Raw genomic sequence first — 24,679 nt, forward strand, 5'->3', positions numbered from 1 at the left:
GATATGCTTTCTACTTTCTGTTGCACAATTATCAAAGTTTATTATCGAAAAGGTTATAAATTTCAATCAATAATACATATACAAAAAACCCTGGATCGGGAATGGAGCGGGCCTTAAATACTGACTAAGTGGTTACTCTTTATGTATCTTAAGAACATTTTAAAAGGACGCAACATGTGGCTTCGGCAATCGAGGCCAAACAATGATATATAATATGTATACAGATGGGAACAACGTATGAATGGGTTGCATATGTGGCATGGAGTATAATTTATATAATATGTATGTAGATAAAAAACAGACGCGTGATGTACGATAAAAATCTTATAGTCGCATTTAGTCATCGTTGAATCTCTTTTAGGTGTATCGCATTATTGTTCAAGTATATTGGGGTAAAGTGTTTAAGTAGCTATAGTCCGGATCCAAAATATATAGTTAGCTAGCTGTGTTGGTGTAGATATCTAGCAAAAGGGTGACCCAGCTGCTTGGCACTTGGGTATATCCCTAGTTGATGATCTCGACATAGTTTGCCGGAAACAGTCCATATGTTCCATCAGGGCCCAGGCCCTGCCACCATCCCTCATCGATTTGATCGATATGCGTAATGACATCGCCTGGATCAAAAGTGATCTCTGACTCGTCGGCTGCTTGGTAATCGTACAGAGCTCGGGCTCGCAGTCCCAAATCGCCGAGAGTTTCCTGGCAAATAAAATCATCCTCGTTCACCAAATCCGTCACTGCAAAATACAAATTATTTTAATTAAGTCGACACTTTGAGCCGCAGCTCTGCAGTACTTACAAGCATTCCTTTCCAATGTACTAAGGCCACTTGACTTAGCTGATTGCGACTGTTGCACGGTGACCGAGACCTTAGTGCGTACTTCTTCTTCCTGATCCTGGTAAACAGCGGTGTCCGTCTCATTGGAAGAAGTGGTCTCATCTGGAGACTGCGACTGGAGTGAGTTGGTTTTGCTGTGTGGTGATCGCTTGATGGTAGAGAACTGCTCGCTTTCATGGGCCAATGGAAGGTCGTCTATCGGATGGGACTCCTCCACCTCTGCTATGGTAGAGACTACCTCAGCAGCAACAGGGACAGCAGCAGCAGCTGGAGTAGGGACCACTGGTACAGGAGTCTCTACTGGCAATGGTTTGGCAGGGGAAACAGCGCGTGGTGGTGAAGGCACAGGTGCATCTTGAGGTTGATTTTGGTTAAAGACATTAATGCGCTGGGCAATCGAATTTCGAGCTGGTTTGGCTGGAGGTTGCGTGTTTAGTCTGAGAATCAAACAGGCAGTTTAGTTTAGAACGGAGTAGGAAATAGGGGGGAGACCTACTTGGACTGGAGCTGACCCTCGCTGGTGTGCTTGGTAAACATGGCCTTGGCAGCTCCAACACGCGAGCCAATCAATTCACGGGCCTCCTGGTTCCTCGCTTGACGCATGCGCTCCGCATCGGTAAGATTGTTAGCAAATCCTGGTGCTGTTTTCTCAGGGCTCAAAGGTTGCGGGGAGCTGTGAAACAAAATAGTAATTAGTACCAATAAAGATACGTTCCCGAGGCTTTTAATTACGTTTTGATGGGAACATGCGCTGGCTGAAGCTTGGTGGTGCTTATGACCAGCTTTTCCCGCTCCTTGTGCTCTTTCTCCTCGCGACTGCGTTGCTCTTGCTCTAGCTTTTGAAGCTCCAGGCGCTTGGCTTCTTTTTCTTCTTCTTGGCGAAGTTTTTCCTCGGCCTCCTCCTTTTTCCAAAAGTCCTGCATAACGCTGGCGTTTAGCTCCTTGGTAGGAATAACCCGAGTATAGTTGGTGCCCACCGGCGCCTTCTGCTCCTCCATGGCGCCGCGTGGCTCCTTAAAGCTGTAGGCCGAGCTCACGGTGCTCAATTTCTTGAGCAGCCGGTCTAGATCAATGTCGTCCTCATTGCGTGCGTTGATGGTAAGATGGGCGCCGGATAGGAGATTACTCACGTCGCGGATATGGTTGGCACAGGTGCCCTTGCGTAGTACAGGTGCGCCTTCGCCCTAAAAATGGAGCAGAGTTAGATTATGCGTGCAGCGATAAGATTGCGCCACTTGACTCACCTGCCAGTTGATGAGTAAGTACTTGTTGAGGCCCGTTTTTGGGTCTTCAATGCGCACGAAGGCATACATAATCTTGCCGCTATTTAGGTCTTCATTCAGCTCCTCCACGCCGCCATCGCCGGTGCCCACTACCTTTAGCTCGTTGGTCTGACCCTCGTAGCCGAAAAGCGACCAATTCGTATCGCTTTTGTCATCCAGCACATCCTTCCAGGCGGCCACTATTTGTTGCCGATTTTTCTCAAAACTGATGGCCATGATTCACTGCCAACGACCTTGAACAAAGAGATCTTGGCCAGCTTTCACTGGGTCGCCTTATCGAGGTGCCCTCTTCGTCGAGTGAAAGCCAACGCCCCGCAAAGACTCCAAATTAGCCTGGGTTGTCTTGACTTAAATTTTAATTAAGTGCAGCCGCCTCACAAAAGCACACAGACAAAACAGACACCACACACATGCACACACCAGCAGAACAATAGGATAGCGGGTGATTGATTTTCCAGCCTGTGCGAATTTCCACTCTTCCAAAATTCCAGTTATTCACTTATTTAATTTCGGGTTACGTGTGTAAAACGGTGTCCAATGTAATGTTCAGGCACTTGCAACTACACAATTACCCAATCCAATTGGAATTTTAAACTTTTCGATCGCTGGCGGCGACCCACACACTTTTTCGCAACAACAAAGTAGGGATGGAACTGAAAGCGATAATAATTCGATATCATTAGTGATGCCAGAAGGTTGGGATTCTGCAATTATCGATAACATCCATATTGGTTTGAGTAACTACTAGATTGGGCGAATTGAGGGTGTCACAGATAACCAAGTGTTTAAACTTATACTATCCGGCTTGTGGTTTGAGTTAGCGCTATATTACCGATTGGAATGGTGCCCCGGATAAGCATGTGCTTCAACCATTAACTATAATGGCGGGATAACTATTATGGCGGTTAAAATCTGTTTCACCATTTGGTAACACTAACCGATAGGCTCAGTCGAATAACGCCTCCTAATATCGAAGTGCGATAGGTTCACCAAAAACACTATTGTGATTGCAATTATACCAAAAACCATCAAAACCCCGCTTTTGCCAACGCAAATCGTGATCAAAAGTTGCAAGTACGCAAGAAGAAGCCGCCGAACAGCTGAGATACCATATTACAGCGAGGATTTGGAGGCGTCCCCCCAGGCGAAAGGTAAAGTGGCCCGTTGTTGTTGGTTGCTAATATTTTGAGTACATTATGTGTGGAATATCCAATGTTCGATGGATGCTGGCTAGCAACAATATGGCTGGGCTGCTGTACTTGGTGTGGTCATTGCCGAAAAATTCAGCAGAGCGGGCCCCGTTGTGTTGGTCTTGGTGGTACCGAAAAAATAAAAAAAACCAGTCCCAAGTGCATCGTGCCCCCGCCACCCCGCCACCCCGTCATCCACATCCACATCCTCAGCTTTCCGATCAGATGGCAACTGTTTGGCAGCAGCAGGATTTTGCCTTCGTCTTACTTGTTTCAAGTCAGCCAGTCAGTCTTTGTTCGCTTTGGTTTGGTTTTGGTTTTGTTCCATTTACATATATGCCAATGCCAGGCTCGGGCGATATATCCAGTTTTTCACTTGGATATCTCTGTGTATATATGTATATGCAAGCTAACAACTATGTATATGTATGTGTGCGCCTGTTCATGGTCAATTTCTTTGCATTTTCAGTGTGAAACTCATGCGGTGCAGATCGAGTCGGTGCAGGAGCAGCGAAACCAAAACCAAATCCAAGTCCAAATCCACGTCCAATCCCACGTAGAAACGTAGAGATCATCATGGAATCGGCGCTGGATGTGCTCTCTAGAGCGGCGACCATGGTGCAAAACAATCCCAGCGGTAAGTGAACGAACCGAACGAACCACCGACCCAGACTTAACCAACTTTAAGCCATTAACCAATTCCGTTTAAAAAGAGTCGACAATTTTTATGATTTTAACTTGGCCAACAACATGCCAAGATGATGTACTCAGCCAGCCCAACGGGGCAGTGGGGGTGGGGGTTACACACACGGCTCTTTTATGGCTTTCACCTTTGAGCCAAGAAGACTCGAAAAGTATTTCAACAATGTCTCATACACAGTAAGAAAAAACTAAAAGTAATATGATGATCAATGGGGGTTTGCTTGGGATTACCAAAGATAATTCATTCAAATTTAAAATTACTAAACAAGTACTAATGGTGATGTAATTACTTCTCGTATTCATTTCCGTGTGCTTATCTTTAAGAGCTTGTAATGAATTTGGGGACAAAATCAATGTCAGTTGGGGCAAAATATTAGAAAATGTTGTTAGAAAATAAAAAAGTTTTGAGGTTTAACATCTATTTCGTCAGACAAAAGAACAAACTGATTGATAAATTGAAATAGTTACTTTTCCAAATGCTTATGAATATATTGTTTTTTAGGCTGGAATAATATATTTTTAAATACATTGATCAGCAGTGGAATTCCAACCTTGGCTTTTGTTATCACAGGCAAATTCTCTACGCACTAGTCAGGCATAAAACCGCAGAATGAATATTGACAAAGTCTTTATATATAGTTATATACACAGGAAGAAAATTGTTTTATTACTAAAATCAATCGTAAATATGGAAAAGTTCATTTAGTTAATCAGCAGCGTTGGTATTTCAACACAAATTTGATCTTTGAGTTTAAACTTACACAAAAATAAACAAATATCTCATTTAGGCTTTACTTTCATATACAAACCTTAAGCAAAATGTTAAAATTTGTAACCTTTTTACATCGATTTAATATTAAGTTTAACTTTTCTTTCGGTGCATCCAGTCGCAGACCCTTTTGCATGCTCCAGTCATGATTCACGATTGCAACAGAGTGCGCTCGCTAGCCCTCCTTTCCCGGCTGACATCTTCTTTGTAACCGCGATCCCCCACTCGAGACAGTGTCTCCCGAAATTCTACCCACTCGAAGGCATCGATGAGCTCGACAATGGTCGATGGCGGATTCCTTGCCGCGAACACTGTGTGCGAGAGAACGCATAAACACTCGACGAATCCGAGAAATGTTTTATTTTCGTACAAAAAAACGACAACAAAACATTCCAACAAAATGAGTTTGCGGCGCATTCCGATTCCGATTTTCATAAATGTGTCAAATGCCGCATTTTCGATGGCCGAGGCAAATGGGCAGGGGGCAAAACGGGCGTCGCGCATATGTGAAGTATTGTCGCGTAGGGGTGAGGGGGGACCGGACCCGGGAACCCCTTATCAATAATAGCCAGCCAGTCGTCGTTTTCGTAGTGCCACTGCGGCTGACGAGCACGAATTGTCAAGCTGTAGAGCTGTCGAGTTGCTATGGTTTGTGGATGGGCGTTCGTTCGTATTGCATATTTCTGTACTGCCGACATATCTTTCATATATATATATATATATATATATGAACATATATATATTTGCAATTTGCATTCTCTGCCCACACCACATACGGCACACACAACACCACCCAGAGCGACAAACAAGCGACTCGACCGCGTGACATGCCAAAGAAATGGCCGGCAGAGAGTGCTCAAATAGTGCTATATTATAGTATTGTATTTACTATATATGCCGCTGTCTCGCGAATATGTGTAAAATTCTTAAACAAAACAAAACAAAACACAAATACAGAATTTGATTAGGCATGTTCTGTGGGTCTCGGTAATTGCACAATTGATAAACCGTTGATAAGCCTAGAATTCCCTGTTTGGGCTTTGATTTCGTCCCATTTAGCTTGATAACATGCAAATCATGCCACCAGAGCCATGGAATTCCGATAATAGCCTCAATTTATGTTTATGTTTGTTTCAGTTTCTGTTTTTGTTTATTTACCCATTGGGGAATGTCTTTATCAGCCATAATTCTGAATATTTGACAAATTCCTCGACCGATATATATGTTTATATATATATATAAATGCGTACAGCTGTCAACACACCGAGTAGAATTTATGAGATAGCCCCCGATACAGAAAGAGAAATGGTTCCGATGCTCGAATAAATATTTAAATGCGAGCACGCGGTTCTTTGGCGATTTGTGCGCGATTTTTAGTTTTTGGTTATTCGTTTTTCGACCATGGACAATTTGGCCAACAATTGAGTTCTCAATGCAGCGGCCTCAAAAAGGCAGTGGCAGGGGCAGGCAGGCAGGCAGCAGTTAGTCTTTTTTGTGGGTTGGCGAAGATGCGAGATTTGATTGATCGGCAGCAGCCAAAATGCAAAATGTCGTTAACCTGGGCATGATTAATGGAATTTGTCATAATCGAATGAGCCACTCGGATTCTGGATCTTCATAAATCACACGTAGAAAAGCGGGTCGATCGGGCCGTTAATTAAGCGGCCCTTTCCATTGTTTGACGAGGAGCAAAACTCCTATGGCCCGGGCCATAATTAATAAACAAATAGTTACACAAATTGTGGCCTGCCTGGTACTGTCTTAGACTGCCTGACTGCCAGCCCTGGGTACAAAAGAAAAATTGTGGCAATTTCGAGCTTGGCCAGGCACACACAGCTGGAGACGCAGACACCAACCGTTGGCTATATGGTCATAGTGTGCTGGGGACGGCTCATCAGGTAATTTACATGGCCTTTCAATTCTCCGTTTTAAGCGAGTGCCAGTGCCAGTGCTAGTGCCAACTCTGTGGGCCAACACTCTCTTCCTTTTACTGGCAATGGCCAAACGGTGCGCATAATTGCCGCAAATCTCGACCAAGAGGAAAATCTAGCAGGCAAACCAGTTTGGGTTTGTTATTGCCTGCCATGGGATGGGATGGGATTGGATTGGGTCTCAGTGAGGTTTTTTTTTTCTTTCAGTTCGGGGATGGGCCACGGGATCGGGATGGTGGATGGTGGATGGTGGATGGCGGTTGTGGACACAGATTGGGACTAGAGCATTACCTTTCTTTTTGCTACTGCCTGCAGTCGGAGCGACTGCTATTTATTTATTTAAACATAACATTTGCCTATTTGCCATAAATTTTCACTCTGCGCGACTTTTGCCAGGCAATCTGGACAGGAAGAGAGGTGGCAGGCAGATGCAGCGGCAGAATCAACTTGTTGCGGACAATATCGAAATGAAAGTTGTCTCACAAACACACCACCACATCGGTCTATTCTTGGTCATCTATATCTATATATATATATATTTCGGAAACTACTACTACGATTCTCTACGAATCTATCGCGATCGAAATCTTTCGATTTGAAATTCGGCAAAAATGTATTGAGATTTTTCTCACGCTTGATTTAGCACCGGATGATATTTTATAATGACAACTATATTTATGTTATTGTTAGTTTTGCTATCGCTTGTTGTTGTAGTAGTCTGTGTATTGTTTTTGTTTTTGGTTTTTCTATATTATTTTTGTTGCTGTTCTGGGCAATCGAAAACCAGTTTCTTTTCAAATCGCGCGCACGCTCGAGTTTTATTTAAATTTTGAACTGGTTTTCCGCTGATTTGTGTTGTCTCCGCTGCGTATATATTATGTACCCACTAGATATATACATATATTAGATTGTTAGATTTCACAAACTGGGACTGCGGTTAAGATATAAACATAATTTGTCTTGTTGTTGTCGGATATCGACAAGTTCTGGAAATTGCCGGCCGCCACCGCCACCTCACCTCTTCTGTGTGTGTGTCATCATCATGATCTGCTGTTACTGAGATCTCTGTGATCTATAAAGCAGCCAAAGATCTTCCATAATGAAGTCAGATCTCGTTGACTTCCGCACTATACACTGACCCAAATTGACAGGCAAGGGATCTCAGGTTTCTGTGCCGATTTCCAAACAACACAAATTTCAATTAGCAAAGCATTTTCCGGGGGTTTTATTTCTGTTTGGGTTCTGTTTTCTTCACAGTTTCGAATCAATGGAGCAATATTAAATTGCTGCTTAGCTGGTCATTCATTTAGAGTCATAGAAAGGGAAATAAGCTTAGGAAATCTGGATTGGAGTAAAGTGTCTGGGAAGGGAAAGGTGGAGAAGTTACGGTCTAAGATGAGATATTACTGAAGAGAGAAAGGCTTTTTCTGATAGAACTTATATATTGTTAAATAAAATGCGTTTAGATATAATGATTCTAGTTCTGGGAAAAAAATATTTAGTGGACTTTAAGTTCATTAGCACTTGATACACATATCCAAGACTTGCGTTTAGGGTCTTCTCAGAATTAAATTACATTATTTAAGTAGTTTGAGACCATGGTAAGGTAGTGTGTAAAAATATTATTAAAGAAAAGAGTATTTATCTTTATAAAGCTTGTATTTTGTAATCATTTCTTTTACTTTATATGTGGTAAAGTCATAACTAACATACTCACCATTAGACATAAAACTTCATTAGCACTAGATACGAGTATAGCCTAAAGTTAGGGGGTTTTCCATTTGACTTCTGTAAGCCTGCCCGCATCATTTAGCTTATACACTTTACCCACTTTTTGCCGCCTTACTTTGGCTTGGTCTACGATGTTTGGTTTTTGGTAATTTGTTGCCATTGTTTTCAGCCAGCCAGTGGAGTCTTCTGCCCCAAAGTCTGTTGATTCCCCGTTGTTGTCATTGCTTTTTTTTTGCTTTATTTTGTTTTTTTTTATGTTTTTTTGCCATGATTGCCATTCGATTGACCTCGTTGCGCATGCGTGCGCATGTTTCACGCTACACTACAAATTTTCGCGCATAACAAACGGCTCGGAGCCGCATTCGCCGGATGATGAGTAAGCGCCAAAGCCTAGGAGCAGCACTCAATCCATTACTCAGTCAGTCAATAGTTTTAGCTTGATTTTTGGTTGTTGTTTTTGTTGTTGTTGTTGTTGTTGTTGTTTTCCCCCACTGGTTTAGCAGTTGAAAATTGCACATTTTGTGACTTGGATTAGCAAACGAGCGATGGTGAAAGATGGAGAAAAGGAAAACCATAAGGGGGAGAAACACCAATAGATCGATCGTTCGTTCGATCGATCGGCGGATGGCGCGCGAGATCAACAGCTGAGCTTGTGCAAGTCGGTTCGGGCCAGGCCAACACGGGCCATATGATCAACACCCATGTGTAAGAGTCGACTCTATAGTCCACAGCTCTCCACTCCACTTCATTCGCCTTCGCCTTACGACGTTGCAGTTGCAGTAGCAATATTCATGGGGCAACAACAGTAGTGGTTGTACTACAAATCGGGCGTAAAATTTCATGGGCCTGCTATTGAATTAGAAACGAGTTTCCTCCATGTTGTTATTGGTTTCTGCTTTCTGCCGCTGTGTTGCTGTTGCTTCTGTGCCGTTTTCTTGCCGCCAACTTGCAGTTGCAGTTGCAGCAATGGTAACTGCTGTTGCTTTTGCTTTTGCTTTTGCTGCTGTTTTCGATGGCCGACGCATAGACAGCAAGACGGACAGATCACCCGATTGCCATAGCCTGAACTAAGCCAAACAGAGCCTGCTGAGTCAAGCCAAGCCCCAAAGCAGCCGCAAACGTGTAGTACCGTCGACCGACCTATTGTTTGCTACCAATAACAAAACCAAACAGCTCACCGAACATCTTGGCTATGTGATGAGCTTTGTCCTAGAGCTATTTGCATTGATTTTCGAAATCAACTTTATTCGAGCGATTTAGTCTTCATTTGAGTTGATTGATTGCTGGTCTATGGCCAAGTAAAATCACTTTTTTTTGGCTAAAGATATGAATTAAAATGTTGAAAATGACTCTAATGGTCTTATCAATATCCTATTTGATGGCCAATTTAAACAGATATTACTATGATTATGATTATTGTAAAACAAATGGAAACTACAAATAATAATAATGAATATTTCGCCAAACTAAATTGTGTGCTGACCTTACCTAAGTAGGTTTTTTTTTTTTTTTTTTTTTTTTGATATAACAATATTAATATTTATTAAACGTCAATCAGCCAACTTAATGGCTATAATACGTTGAGTACTACATAGAACAAAATAACATAAATACCTAACAGGAAGGAAATTAACAAATTTTTATAACTAGATAACTAGAGATCAATGCTAAATGCTAATGCTAAATTTACTGCTTTAGGACTCGAGAAATTTGGCGTCCTCTTGTCCAGAGATCGGCTGGATGCCTTCGCTTTAAACGTCTTCTTATAGTAGTGAGAGCTAGCGAGGAGGCTAGGTGGTTTGTGTGAGCTGTGAGACGATCGTTATACCGACTCGAGTGCCTGTTTATCTGTTCCCTAATAGAGGGAATGTGGAGGTCATCTTCTAGAGCTTTGTTTCTGACGTACCAAGGCGCATTTGCAATCATGCGTAACGCCCGGTTTTGAACCCTTTGAATTTTCATGACGTTAGAATCCGAAGCCAAGCCCCATAGTTGGATGCAGTACATCATCGAGGGCACCACAATTGATTTGTACAGTAGCACTTTGTTAGCTAGGCTTAGCTTGCTCGTTGGCTTAAGCAACCAGTAGAGTTTCCTAAGCTTGGAACGACAAGTAGCTGCTATTTTCGAAGTATGCTGCCTCCACGTGAGGCGCTTATCTAAAATGAGGCCCAGGTACTGCGCCTGTGATGATTGCGGAATGATGTCGTCGTGAAGTTTAACCTCCGGAAGGGACTGCACTCTCCAAGCGAAACAGCAGTGTTGTGATTTCCTTCCATTAATCGCTATGTTCCACCTGTTAGTCCACTTGCCGTATGTGTCCAGAAATTCCTGGGTGATTCTTGATGCCTCGATACGGCACGAGGAGTTGACTAGAAACGCCGTGTAATCGGCGTAGATGACCAGAAGTGTGTTTGGTTCATTCGGACAAGGTAGGTCTGAAGTGAACAGGGAATACAACACGGGACCCAGGACACCCCAGGAGCAGATCTTATGCTTCACCTCACTCCTCTTACTTCAACCATAAAACTTCGACAAAGTAAATATGATTTAAGTAAGAGGAATTGGGCAGTCGGGAGAAGAGATTTCAGCTTATACAGCAGGCAATCAACGGCACGCGCGATAAAAGGCTTCCTTAACGTCGAGGAAGATAGCAGAGATGTATTGCTTGTTTTCAAAGGCATTCAGAATATGGTGCACAACTCGATGGACTTTCTCAGGAGTCCCATGTTGCTTCCTAAAACCAAACTGGTGGTCGGGAATGGCGTCCTGAATGGTTCTTACTCCCATAATTCTACTAAGGAATATTCTCTCGAATATTTTAGAGAACGTAGGTAGTAAGCTTATCGGCCTGTATGATCCAACAAGGTTCTCCGGTTTTCCTGGCTTTGGAATCATCGTTATCACGGCACACTTCCATTGGGACGGGAAGTGGTGGATACGTAACATCGAGTTGAAAATGAGAACAAGAAACAGGACTCCCTTTTTAGGGAGAGCCTTAGCAACCCTGCTATCAATGCCATCAAATCCTGGCGCCTTGCTGGAGCGTAGCTTTTGAATATGGAGGCAAACCTCTTTTGGACTTATGTGCTTTATGGGGGAGTGCATCCGGAGCAGGAGAGTTGAGAAAGGCCCGAGTGTCAGCGACATCCTCCGAGCTCGCAAGGTTGAATGGCTGAAAGCGTTGCTCTAGTTCTTCGGCAAAAGCTAATGAGATCTCTGAGTCTGATTTGCACCATGTACCGTCTGTTTTCTTAATTGGGATCTTCCTAAGAGGCTGCCTTTTTAATTTCCTTGTAGCTTTCCAGAGATTGAAGCCGTAAGGTTTGCTGGGGTCCGCATTGAGAAGCATTTCCTCAAAGAACTCACGCTTGGTTATACGCAGGAGTTTTTTAAGCTCGTCTTCAGTACGTCGATATGCTCTTTTGTCGACTGGATCTTGGGACCTCATAAATCTACGGCGCAATGATCTTTTCAGCCTTACCAAGTCCATAATCTCAGGTTTTAAAAGTGCCTGAGATGGATTGGAAGGTTTGGAGACTTGCCCGTAGGTTGACGATTCCGCAGCGATATGAATGTTCCGAGCAAAAGTTTCAACTGCATCGTCGATATCTTCAGGGGAGTTGAGCACCATATTGAGATTAACAAGTCTGTTAATTACCGCCTGAAACCGCGGAACACTTGCATTACGAGGAAGAATTTGAGGCCGCCGACTAATTTTTAACGCAGCGACTCTTAATGAAATTATTAGTGGAATGTGATCAGAGCTCAGTTCGAAATATTCTGTAATAGAAAGACTCTCCGGGCGTATCCCTCTGTAGACTGCAAAGTCAATGGCTGTTGGCGAATTCTGGCTGTATGGATAATGTGTGGGTCCTCCAGTTGCAAGGACCTGGAAATTTGATCCTTGAACAAGTTCCGCGAGCGCTCTTCCGCGGGAGGTTGAATTTCGAGACCCCCAGAGTCGATGGTGGGCATTCCAATCACCAGCGATTATGAAGTTTGTTCCCAGATCGTCAAAGAGTTTTTCAAAGTCTTCGGCAGAGCATTGAAAGTTAGGCGGACAATAAATAGACGCAATAGATATTTCACCAAGGACGGTTTTGACTTTAACTGAGACACATTGAATATTTGGACTTTGTAAACTATAAGACTGGTAACATTGAAGGCAGGATTTTATAATTATGGCAGAGCCACCGCGTTTCCGATCGGCAGGATGGTTCGCTTGATGGGTATCGTAACCATGCATGTTGTAATATGACCTTGAACAAAAGTGTGTTTCACTAACTAGCATAATATCAATATCATGGCTTTGAACAAAGAGCTCTAGCTCAAGGGCTTTGCTAGTGAGACCGTCAGCGTTCCACACACCAATGTTAAGGCCGATTTGACTCATGGTTGCGTTACATGAACCGGGAGAGATCCAGCGAAGGCTTCAGCTCCTCCTAGAGGGTGTTGTGGTAGCAATTTAGAAACAAGACCCATCATCGACACCATCATTTGGAACATCTTGTCAAACTGAGCTACAAGGACCGACAGTCTTTCGTTCGATTGCAAGAACATTTGCTCTTGACGTTGCCATTGAATATCATTGACTGACTGCTGCGTGGTGCGCCGCTGTTGTTGGAGTAGAGATTGCTGTGGGTGTACTTGTTGCTGCTGTAGTTGGGGCACCGGCCGCTCCTGTCGAGGTGGTGCATTGTGATGAAGAGTCGGACTTTGTTTCCTGTTATTGCTGCCCAGCGGAGGAAACTGTTGTTGGCTCTGAGTGGGTGTGGGATAACTAGTTTGTCCACGGACAGCGTTAGCGTAGGAGCTCGGAAATACAGGATTTGTCCGAGGAATGGAGGTAGGTTGCTGTTGGAGAGTGGTGGTACGCCTTGATGTACTAATTTTCCGCCGACTTGCAATCTGCTGATAGACAATACAACCTTTATAGCTAGCTGTATGGTTGCCGCCACAGTTCACACACTTGACCGGATGAACATCCTTTAAGCACGCCTCCAGGCCGTGCTGTAAGCCACATCTGACGCAGTTGTGGAGTTTTTGGCAGTGATTCTTGGTGTGCCCAAATGCTTGACACCGGTGGCATTGCACGACATCATCCTTCTTATAAGGGAGCTCAACTTGAACCCGTTGCCGACAAAGAGTCTTGACCTCATGAATTTCTTTGTTGTTAGCCGCCGGTTCTAGCTCGACAAAAACCAAGTTGACAAACTGTGTTTTGTCAAATCGGCTCCTAGGTCTGTTGACAAACCGAACCGTGTGTCCAGCTGAGGTAAGGCTTTCCTTAATGTTGTCATCGGGTACAGAATGATGGATACCACGGATAACTACACGGTAGGATCTCTCTTCTTTTAGTTGCCACGAATGGAACGGCACTTTTTGGCTGTTAAAGATTTAGTAATAGCTCTGTACGCATCAGAGTCTACTGCTAGGATAGATACAGAGTTATTTGGATGGCATTTTAATGAGTACTTGCATGGGTCAACAATTTTGTCTATTGATCTTATGAGACCATTTAGGTTTTCACAATGATTAACCACAATAGGGGGTGGCTTGTGGGAGGCTGGTTGTTCCTGGCATCCAGAAGGATTTTTGCTGTTGTTGTTGTTAGTTGATGAAGAAGAAGAAGTTTTGTTGGCAGCCTGCCTTAATCCGGCAGACGTACTAGGAGTTTCAATAGGTCTGGTCGGTCGATGAGAACCTGCCACCTCAATGTCAGTGTCGATGTCCGATAATTCAGAAAAACGGTTAGCTGGAAGAATGGTTTTAGGGCTATTCGAGTTTCTTTGAACTTTGCTGACTTTATTCGGTGATCTTGATTCGAGGCGACGTTTGTTGTTAGTCGATCTTGGGGTCCACCAGTCTTCGTCGTCGCCGTTAATGGCTGATAATTCCGGTTCACGTTCGTCGAATGATGGTAATGGCTTGGCGCTTGAGGTAGAAGCATATATTCGGCTGAAGTTATTTAACGCTTCTTTCATTGTTTGCTGATGACGTGCTACAGTCTTTCTTATGTTTAGCTCATCCTCGGAGTCTGAAAGGCGAGACATTGTACGATTTTAGGCACTTCCGTGCACTGCTTTACCGACTGGATTGTTAGATGGTCGCTTATCCCAACAGCGACAAGCACTGATCGTAGCCTAGGGGGCAAGCGCAAGCCCCTCAGCCGGGACGTACTTGGCTCAGACCCGCCGAGGGGTGAATTAAATTTTTATTTTATTAATCTCTTTTTTTTAATTTGTATCGATCGATCGTGATTTTGTTTTCGTTTTCGTCTTCTTATTGTTCCACTTGTTCTGACTAACTGTTCAACTTGTTTTCGCGACGAGCACAACTAACGGGTCGTGGGAGCACTGACAGCGACTTTTTGAAACAATTTACCGGGGGATTTATTTTGCCACAGATGTGGACTTGTCCATTGACTTTTTACCAAGAATTCGTAGAAATTCACAAAAGAATTACGCTTTGCCACAAACGTGGACTTCTCCATAGACTCTACACAATGAAATCCGCAGCAATGCAAAAACGCGTCTGCACTACACGAAAGCATGATCGAGACTGACCTAAGTAGAGAACACAGTTTTTTTTTTTTTTTTTTTTTTTGAAAATAACTCAAAAAATATTTACCTACCTAAGTAGGTAAATATTTTTTGAGTTATTTTCAAAAACTGTGTTCTCTTTGGGTACGTGCTTGCAGTTTCCTTAATCGGGCGTTTAAATATTTCAAATATTCGTAATGCATTTCTAAATGTTCTGTTTAGTTCTAAACAAAAATCTTTGTAAATATGTTTTTATCAGGTTGTTGTTTGTTTTTTATTTTCTGCAAATACTTTAGATTCTTGTTGTTTTTTTACCCTTTTACGTATTATTTATTTTTCGAAAACTGTGATAATTCCTACATCCTAAAGCAGATTAAAAATATATTTTTTGCGTATCAAAAATGTTAGGAATTTTTAGATTTAGAACTTTGAGTGCATTTAGAAACATGAGCAATCTGTTTTGTATAGATTTTGGTTTAAGAACTTTCTTTAAAAATGTTTATTCCTTTAAAAGTGCAAAGCATGTAAAATCACAAATATTTCCATGAATTTTCCCTAAAATACTTTTAACAAAGTGTAGTGCCTAGCAGCTGTTTTTCCAGAAGAGAGATCAATCAGTTTTCATATCTGAATGGAAATCCCTTAGAAAGTGAATGAAATTCGCAAATTGAGTTAACAAAAAGGACTCTTCTGGGTATTCTATTGTCGGTGCGGCTGAGCCTAACCCTCGTTTTCCTAGTTGGTTGTCATTTTCGCAAGCCCGCTTGCAGTCCACACACACACACACGCACACACGTACTCACACACACATACACGACAATCCGTTGAACGTAGGTAGTTTTACACGCAGCTACAAACATACAATTTAACGTTGCTTTTGTGGCAAAAAGATGAAAAACGAAAACAAACTCTGGGTAAACATTATAATGAGCCCAAATGCAGTGACCGGGCCCCAAAACAAAAGAGCGTTGAAGAAAACATGAAAGAACGCCCACGCCATGTGCTGCTCTTGGACGTGGACCCAGCCGGCCCTACCCAATACCCAGTTCCCAGTTCGCAGTTCGCCGTTCGTAGCTCTAAGACCTGAGTTGTTTTTGGTACTCCGGCGGACTGTGGCCAATTTCCAATTGCTGCCATTTCGTTACCCTTTTGCCCAATTTGCCAAGCATCAATGGGGCAACGGGGCGTGGCAGCCACATCCTACGGGATGTGACGGACAGACCCATTTCCCTGTCCCTGTCCCTGTCCGCTTACCAGCTTTAAGGTTGTACTTTTTTTTCAATTACCAAATCACCAAAAGCAAGCAAAGATCCGAAATCCGTCGAGAATGAAACCCCCAGAGTACGAGAGAAAGAGAGAGAGAGGGCCAGGCCAACCAGAGTCGAAACGGAAATTGGTAAGAGGAGAAATAAACGAGAAAAAAAAAGAACAACAACAACAAAAACAACAACAAGGGACAACTGGCGCAAGTGCAAATGACTCCAAATAAAAAGCAAGGGAAAAAAAGCCCAAAGTCTACAATATCCCCCGTTTCCAGAGACCCAGAGACCTGTGGAGACTTTTATCATGGAACCGAGCAAAAGACGAAGGCTAAACGAAGAAGCCGAACCGAAGTGAAGTGAAGACTCGGTCTCGAAGTCGGAGCTTCGAAAGCCCCTCAGTCGCAATCTTCAAGTCGCCGTTCGCCGACGATCAGTTTGAGTTTGTCCGTGGAAGCCGCCAGTACGGTGTTCGGTGTTCGGTTTAGCTTTTTTAGTTCCTAGTGATATATATTGCTATATGGGTACTGCTATTTGCTGCTACTGTTAGTGATATTTTGCTTTGGTATTACTACAATTTCTGGTGTGAAACGTGCGTCCAGCTCGGTTCGTGTGTGCCCCGTCGTTCGTTGTCGGTCTCTGAAAGCGAAAACTGGCGCTCAAGTTCAGTCAGCGATTTGTCGATTTCTATGCAAATCATTACTCGGAAAAGAAACATATATAACCCAGAGACGACAGAGTCACAGAGTCAGTCAGAGCCGCCGCCATAAAGACAGTCAGAAAAAAGAGCGTGCTATTTTTATTTTGCTAAATGTCGACTGGAGGCTCACGTCGCCGGAGCAGAGCCAAAGTCTCCGTTTCAACTGGCAAGAGACTGTAACCCGAGTCGCCCGCCGTTCGCGAAAAAAAAGCGCTGGAACAAAAAAAAAAAAAACAAAAAAAAACAAAAACTAAAACAGACAAACAGAAACAGATTGTATCTGTATCTATAGTCGCGACTTGCGGCTCGTTTTGTGTGCGCACATTCGTGTATCTGTATCTGCGGCCGAGCGCAAAAAAAAAAAAGAAAGAAAATCAAAAAGAAAAAAGTAATCATAAACTGGAAGGGAAAGAAAAACAAATAAATAAATATAAAGAGTGCCGCTCCCCAGCCTCCGAGGAGTACTTAATACTGATACTGGGCATAGATAGATAGTGCCCTGTCGAATCAGCTGAGTCGTCGGCTTTTGGCGGTAGCTATGTGACTGGCTATCGATCCATCCAGAGAGAGATTTGGTTTACGAGAAGGAAGTAGTAGCCCAGCTAAGTGAGAATCCATCAAAGTACATTTGCTTGGGAGCCATGGACTATCTTTGCATATTGAATGCCTTCGAGCAGAATTACTATAACCGCATCAAGGAAATCGAACGAATGGCCGCCGCTGCCGCTGCAGCAGCAGCTGCTGCATCTCCTGCCTCGTCCGCTTCATCGACGGCCTCCACATCATCTGCATCCTGCTCGAGTGGACCCTCAACATCCTCCTCCGCCTCATCCACAGCAAGTTCGCCCAGTTCGTCGGCCCAGGTAGCCGCTGCTCATGCGGCCACTCAAAGACTGCCCGCTTATCAAGCCCTCGGACCAGGATCCCAGAGCCAGGGGGCCATGTTATATCATCCTCCGTCGCAACACCTTCATCATAATCACCACCTCCAACGCCAGCAGCTGGAGCAGCTGCAATCGTTGCAAGCGGAATCTGGCAATCAGCAGCAGCCGCAGCAGCCGCATCCTCAGACATCCGCGGGTCCCATTGCCTCCTCCATGGCCAATAGCCTGATATGGCAGCCATGGCTAGATCTCCAGCAGGCGGCTGCCATGCATCATCAGCTCTACATGCAGAAGCAGCAGCAGTTGCACAAAGGTTCGTTTTAGTCTCGGGGCAGCTTTAACCCATGACACCTAATGACCCCTGACTAAAGGGTGAACATGTCACATAGTTGGGGGATCTTACTAGAAAAATCTGGAAACTATATATGTATCTTATAAGTTTTAAGTAGGGCTGAACTTCTTGGTTCCACGTGTCAAAATTTTGCTTTACCTAACGCCCCCATCACAGCTTTTAATTAGATCCGTTTCACGCCGTCTGTTTATTATGAAAAGCCTTAAGCCTGAAAGATCAAAGTTCTATAACATTATGACGATTTGTTGTGATGTATTTGTTGTGTTTGGATAGTCACACTTTCGTAAAAAAGTAATCTTCTAACTGCAGAGTAAGTAGAAACCAAAGATAGAACACAAGATCTATGGGAGATGGGCAATACTAGACAATATCAGAAAGCAGCTTTAAAATTAGAATTATTAATTATAGATATTAAGACCTCATCGGGCGTAGCATAACTTTCAATCAAAAACTAAAAGGCTTAAAACTTAAATGTGTTTTTAAAATGAATTTCAAGTCCTTGCAATTATCTAAAAAAAGATGACTAGCGAAAGAAAGGAAAGATTCATTACACTTGTGCTCATCATTTCTCATAAAACCACAAGTCTGATATAATGGCCCCTGAAGATGTTTTATTATGCCTTTCGATGACTGGTTTAGAATCTTTAAAATTAGTATCAAAAGCCAAGATATAAAGAGCCGCAAAAAGTTATTTTTATTTAGCTCGAAAGTTCCAATGACTGTTGGAAGATATAGCCGTCGTTTTAGTAGTCCGGTTTTCAAGCATGAATCTGTTTACAAAAAGATTGCCAAAGTTTTATGGTTATAGCTTCTAAACTGGGTAAATAAATGGCTGTTTAAATAGACAAACATGACTATTTCTGCTCGCCTGGTCTTGCTGATCGAGAATTTTCGGTTTTGCTGATTTGATTTAGAATTTGATCTTAGAAAAGCTCTCACTTTCTGAAGATGTTTGGCCATTGAAACTAAATCAAAATCTGAATGATTGAGTGAAGTTTTAGTTCACAAATTTAATGCCTATACTTTGAAGATAGACAAAGTTCAGTTAAGACTGACTTGTAGGACTAGTAAAGACCACGTTCATCCACCTGCTGGTCACGTGAAGACCACACTCCCATTCGCCTGATCAGTGCTGAAGTTCAATGGATTCCGCGAACGTGCCCTTTCCTTAAGCCACTTTTACACTACAGATAAGAGCTCACTCCCCCTATGAATGGGATCGATTTGCCACGGTTTATCACTTAGCTGGTAGCGTGTGTATCCAGGACGTGGACAAACGTGATGACGATGGTATTGGGACTCAGAGATTGCCACAACCATTAGCTATAGCTATAGTATATAGAATCGGTCACGCTGGATGCAAGAGCGTATCGATGGCGTCTCCATTCGGCTTGTGCCAACTGGAAAATTGGTAATGAAATTGGCAACACTTTTACTGCGCTCCCCCGTCGCATTCGATTGGTTTCAGATTGGCAAACAAGTAAACACAGACATACAGACACACACACACACACACTCCTTACACACCGCACACCAGTTCCTCCGCGTTAATTGGCGACATTGCACAAATCACACAAATGCTTTCAATTACATGGCGACGCCAGGCAAACACACAAAAAACACACACAAAGTGCCAAAGAAACGTTCAGGGAAAGAGCAAAAAATGAGCGCCTGTTTAAACATTAAACCTCCATAAAAAAAAAAAAAGAAAAATTGGATGATCAAGAGGTGGGGCCGAGGGGCTAGAGAGCTGCTGTGCTTGGCTCGACTCGGTTTTATTTTGCTTTTGTTAATTTGTTGACATATTAAAACCAGATTTGCAATCAACTCGGCCAGCGGGTAATGCGGGTATAGCGGAAAGTCAAGCGGGGCGGGAGTTCGGGTATCCGGGGGATCCGTGGTTACGGGCATGACTCACGAGCCGGCGGCGCAAGAAATAAATATAAATAATGAAAAACGCCTGCGACGACGACGACGACGACGGCAGCGGCAATGATGGAAACAACAACAACAACAACAACAACAACAACGAGAGCAGCAACAACTTGTTTGCATAAGCCACAAATGCTGTTCCCATTGCTATTGCTTTTGCTATTTGTAGTACAATCCGTACAATCCTACAATCCCAAAGCCATATAAGCATGCAAGTCTGCCAGAGTTTTGTCACTCGCGTCTCCTTTCTCTCTCTTTCCGCCGTCTCTTTTACTCAAGTTCTTTACGAGTATGTTGTTGTCTTTTCCGAACCCGAACCAGATTTTTGGGATCTCACTGGGCCGGCTTTCAAATCGCTACTCAGCTGATACATATATCACCTCAGAAGATGTTAAGATTGTGCCTTCCCCTTACCACTGGCAACGTTACCGGAAATTGTGAAATGTCTTGCCCAAAATAATGGTTCGATTTTTTTGTTTATTAAAATAATAACGTTTTTTGTTTATTAAAATAATAACGTGCAGATGGGATTAGATTAGATATAGGTGAATATTATAAACCGTTTGAGTACTTTCTGTCATTTGTTGGAATATAATAGGGTAGGGGCAGGTAGCTGTTTGTGAAACTTAGTTAAGTTCTTAAAAGATTGGAGAAGTTTGAGAGTTCAAGTTATTCGAGTTAGGCAGTCTTTATATCCTACTGTAGTACCTAAAGTTGATTTTCATTCTCATCTCATTCTTATGCAAGTTTATAAAGAAAATTGAAGGCTCTCTCTTTGAAAACTCAGCAGTTCGGAGCTAGCTTACAAAAGTAAGGGTCTTTAAGAGTCCCAACTAAGTTCCTAAGATGAGTACACATATCGACTTAACCTTTACCATCTTAATCTATACCATTAGTTCTTAAACTGAAACTAAATCAGTTTAAGAACTGATGGATTTAGTTTCAGTTTAAGAACTGATGGAGTAGCCCTATATAAAAATGTCTTTTATTACTTGTTTAACTAATTTTATTGCAATTAAGTTGCAGCTGCAGGATATTACGGTAGCCCAACTTTCACAACTTCCTATACCTTTCGAGTCACACGAATGTCCCTAGCCTATGCCATTAATATAAACCTTTTTCTTGCTCCCTTTCGGGACTCCTTCGATTTGGAATCGGCTTGCCATTAAGTTGGGGCTCCCCTTTATCGCCAATTAGCCGATACTGAAATGATTAAAACGCTCGCAGCAGCAGCAGCAGCAGAAAAAAAGCCAGCAGAACAAATAAACAATGCAGGGCGGAGAGGATGCTGGAAAAAAAGCGGTGGCGGCGAAGGTGAGATAGGGAGCATCCGACCACAATCCGCAAAGAGGGGGAGCCTCAAAAAGAAAGCTCCATGCTTCATAGTCGTCGTTGTCGTTGTTGTTCTTGTTATTGTTTTTTTCGTTTCGTTGTCGTTGTCGAACCGCCGATCCCCCAACAGACGGCGACGTCCGACGACCGGAAATGTGCAATAAAATTTGAATGTTTCTTTATTATTATCATCATCCCCATCATCATCCGCTTGAGCCCAAGCCCAAGTTCGCTCCCAGCCTCCGTGTTTGTTGGTTTTTAAAGCCTCTTGGCCTGCAACGGCTCCACCTCTTGCACCGCTCGCTTCTCCTCATCCGATGCTCGACTCTGGGCAGACCAGTTTCTTTAGTGAATTGGTACTCCTCGGGGGCAGAAGAAGTGGTAATGTATGGCAGTCCCGCAGTGACGTTGCCAAAAACAGGACAACGCTCCCGCCTCCTCGTGATGGTGGTACAGCTCCTCCTCCATCTCCTCCTCCTCCGCCAATGCTAGCCAGCCGACTGCATCGCCATCCCAGCCATTCATTCATTCATTCATGCCTGGGTTCCAGGGACTGCTCCATCTCTTCCTCCTCCTCCTCTTCCGATCAGGCTCTCTGCGCTGCTCGAAATGTGCAGAAGTCGCCCGACTGGTTTGTGCCTGCCCCTTCGATATCGGCCGAGAAACTGGGTTCTGGGACCTGGCTTCCCGCTGCTGGCAGTCTTTTTGCTTTATTTTTAAACTCGGCTTCCTGGCAAGCTCCAGCTACACTGAGCACCTCCAGCGGATGGATCTTTCATCCCGATGGGGATGCCCACGCTCGGTTTTGGCCGCTTCCCACGCCAGCAGCTCGGTCAATCGCCCATTGGCAAGCCAGGCACGTTCCTGCATTTCGCTCAGTGTAGGCCAGGCCCAGACTTTTTTAAACACACACATACATATTCTCGGAAAAGAGCGTAGAGCAAACGAGTTTTCGTAACCAATTTTGTTAGTGCCTTGGAGTTTCGATTGTGTGCTTTCTGTTGTTATTATTTATTTGCCAGAGTGTGTGTGCCGTTTTTTAGTTTTATTTATTTATTTATTTTTTTTTTATTTTTTGCTGGTGACGGCTACGTCTTCTTGTGCATAATTTCTGTGCTGCCAGCAACTCCGCCTCCTCCTTCTTCTGACCGCCACTCTTGGCCGCTCCTCGACTTCAGAGCTTTTGGCAGAAGTTCATTCAAAAAAGCGAAAGACTTAGGCAACAAACTTGAAGGGGGAAACGAGTGGGGCGAGTGGCTAAGGGGCAGGGATGTGGAGATACTATATAGACAGGCAGACAGGCGATCGGGTGAAGGAGAACCTTTGTAGAGTCAGCCTCGCCTCAACTCCATGTGATTCATTACGCCCACTCATCGGCCGCATAATCAAAACCAAAGACGACAGACACGTAAACCGCAGACAAAACCCAAATCGACCACAAAGCCAAATCAAATTTATGGCTTTTAATTGAAATGCGATTTTGGTATAATATTATTATATTGACTATTACTATTCAGGGGGCTAGCCAAAAAAAAGATGGCCAAAACGGATAACTCGTTTTCTGACTTTGTTTCTTTATTTTTATGTTCCCTTGCAGAGATGCGTGTGACGTCCAAGGAGCTGCCCACCACCAAATGGCGACGCGAGAGACGTCAGCGGACCGCTGAGTATCAGGTCCATGAGGCCGGGAGCAGCGATAGGGAACGGGAACGAGAGGATCGGGACATGGACAGTCCCATTGACATGTCGGTGACAACGGGAGCTTTGAAGCAGAGATCCTCACCACCGCCGCCCTATCGTGAACCCTTGCCTGGGACCAACTACGCGGCCAACAGCCGACCCAGCGTCATTACCCAGGCTCCACCCAAGCGGGAAGTTCCAGAGCAGGCCCACTCCTCAGGTAAGAAGCTCATAATACAAACTTATACCAAATATTCAACTTACCTGTTTTACTTTTGCCTCTTAGACATGGCGATGTGCGACATTGACGAGCACTTCCGGCGCTCGCTGGGCGAGAACTATGCGGCCCTGATTGCTAAGAAGTCGCCGACGCCTACGCCCACGCCCTCGCCTTGTGGTACACCCAAGCAGCAGGTATCGCCTCTGGCCTACGGACCGCCTTCATCAACCAGCACAGTAGCCTCGCAACTTTACCAGCAGCATCGCTCGCCGTTGGCCAAGCCGGGCTTGGTCATTATGGAGCCTGAATCGCCGCAGCCGGAACTGCCTCCGCCGCAGGAGGAACCACTGCCGCTTTCGCTTGCACTTCATCGCACGCAAACGCCACCATCACCGCCACCCTCGGCCACGGGATTGGCACCAGCGCTACCCACGGCCGTTAGCCAGGTGATGGAGGCAGCGGTGGCCGCCAAGCGAATCCTGGACGCTCCCCATCACACGCCGCCCAGATACAACACTCCACCGCCACCGCCGCCAGCTTATGGAACAGCCGGAACCACCGTGGTGACGACGCCGACTTTGACACCGACTCCAACTCCGAATCCGACGCCTTCGCAGATTCCCACGCCTACACCCAGCATGCCGGCCATCATTCGGGTGAAGGCTGAACCAGGATTGGCGGCTGCAGCCGCCTCCTCGACACAGACGCCGCCCGCTTCGCCCACCTCGTCCACGAATATCTCGATATTCACCAAGACTGAAGCCTCGGTGGACGATCACTTTGCCAAGGCGCTGGGCGACACCTGGAAAAAGTTGCAAGGCGGGCACAAAGAGTAAAAAAGAGAAAGAAACCAACCCACCCACCCGTACATATCCCGATCCCAATCCCCCAAAATCAAAAATCCAAAACCAATCCCCCCCTTCGATCCTCAACGATCCAACTCAAGAGCTGTTTTTATTATAAATATTTCAAACTACACAATTAACGTTTAAAGATCTCATGCTGATGTGAACGAAAATTCTTCAACTGCGAGTGTATTACAAGTTTCTGATATAATGATTTTATTGAATATTGATAACGGTTAGCGCGGATATATATGATATATGATATATGATATATATGGATAAATGTGTATGGCAAAGTGTATACGTACAAGTGACAAAATTTTGTATTCTTAATGCTTAGTTGGTAGAGACTAATCCTTAATAATATACCTATTAAATATAAGTGAACAATCCTATAAAAGCGTCTTTTTAATTTCTGACTAAAGGGAATTTGGAATATTAAGACTTAAGTAATATTTGAATTTTTAAAATGCGGTTATTCGGTTA

General features: G+C 44.0%; 2 protein-coding genes across 3 annotated transcripts; one reads left to right on the top strand and one right to left on the bottom strand.

The window, feature by feature from the left end:
* Positions 1 to 14: 14 nt before the first annotated feature.
* On the bottom strand, positions 15 to 2,762 carry LOC108104014 (drebrin-like protein). The gene is made up of 5 exons (XM_017209842.2): positions 2,083 to 2,762; positions 1,571 to 2,022; positions 1,335 to 1,511; positions 800 to 1,275; positions 15 to 737 (listed from the first exon to the last, which is right to left on the bottom strand). The coding sequence occupies exons 1-5, from the start codon at positions 2,335 to 2,337 to the stop codon at positions 505 to 507; spliced, it is 1,593 nt and encodes a 530-aa protein (XP_017065331.1). The 5' UTR covers positions 2,338 to 2,762; the 3' UTR covers positions 15 to 504.
* Positions 2,763 to 3,076: 314 nt separating this feature from the next.
* Positions 3,077 to 24,588, top strand: LOC108104015 (extensin). 2 transcript variants are annotated; one of them, XM_017209845.2, is made up of 4 exons: positions 3,077 to 3,272; positions 3,781 to 3,948; positions 23,046 to 23,348; positions 23,415 to 24,588. In XM_017209845.2, the coding sequence occupies exons 2-4, from the start codon at positions 3,888 to 3,890 to the stop codon at positions 24,182 to 24,184; spliced, it is 1,134 nt and encodes a 377-aa protein (XP_017065334.1). In that variant the 5' UTR covers positions 3,077 to 3,272; positions 3,781 to 3,887; the 3' UTR covers positions 24,185 to 24,588. The 2 variants fall into 2 exon arrangements, with proteins under 2 accessions (XP_017065334.1, XP_017065332.1); XM_017209843.2 differs by lacking the exons at positions 3,077 to 3,272; positions 3,781 to 3,948 and adding an exon at positions 16,648 to 18,145.
* Positions 24,589 to 24,679: the final 91 nt, after the last annotated feature.

The sequence above is a fragment of the Drosophila eugracilis genome, unplaced genomic scaffold (assembly GCF_018153835.1).
Source record: "Drosophila eugracilis isolate 14026-0451.02 unplaced genomic scaffold, ASM1815383v1 contig_2154, whole genome shotgun sequence".
Classification (NCBI taxonomy): Eukaryota; Metazoa; Arthropoda; class Insecta; order Diptera; family Drosophilidae; genus Drosophila; species Drosophila eugracilis.

Excerpts from the sequence above, each read along its gene's own strand:
- LOC108104014 (XM_017209842.2), bottom strand. The coding sequence starts at position 2,337 with ATGGCCATCAGTTTTGAGAAAAATCGGCAACAAATAGTGGCCGCCTGG. Across the intron at positions 2,023-2,082 it reads ACTTACTCATCAACTGGCAG|GGCGAAGGCGCACCTGTACT; the intron begins GTGAGTCAAGTG and ends CTCCATTTTTAG. Across the intron at positions 1,276-1,334 it reads GAGGGTCAGCTCCAGTCCAA|ACTAAACACGCAACCTCCAG; the intron begins GTAGGTCTCCCC and ends TTTGATTCTCAG.
- LOC108104015 (XM_017209843.2), top strand. The coding sequence starts at position 17,590 with ATGGACTATCTTTGCATATTGAATGCCTTCGAGCAGAATTACTATAAC. Across the intron at positions 18,146-23,045 it reads GCAGCAGCAGTTGCACAAAG|AGATGCGTGTGACGTCCAAG; the intron begins GTTCGTTTTAGT and ends GTTCCCTTGCAG. Across the intron at positions 23,349-23,414 it reads AGAGCAGGCCCACTCCTCAG|ACATGGCGATGTGCGACATT; the intron begins GTAAGAAGCTCA and ends TTTGCCTCTTAG.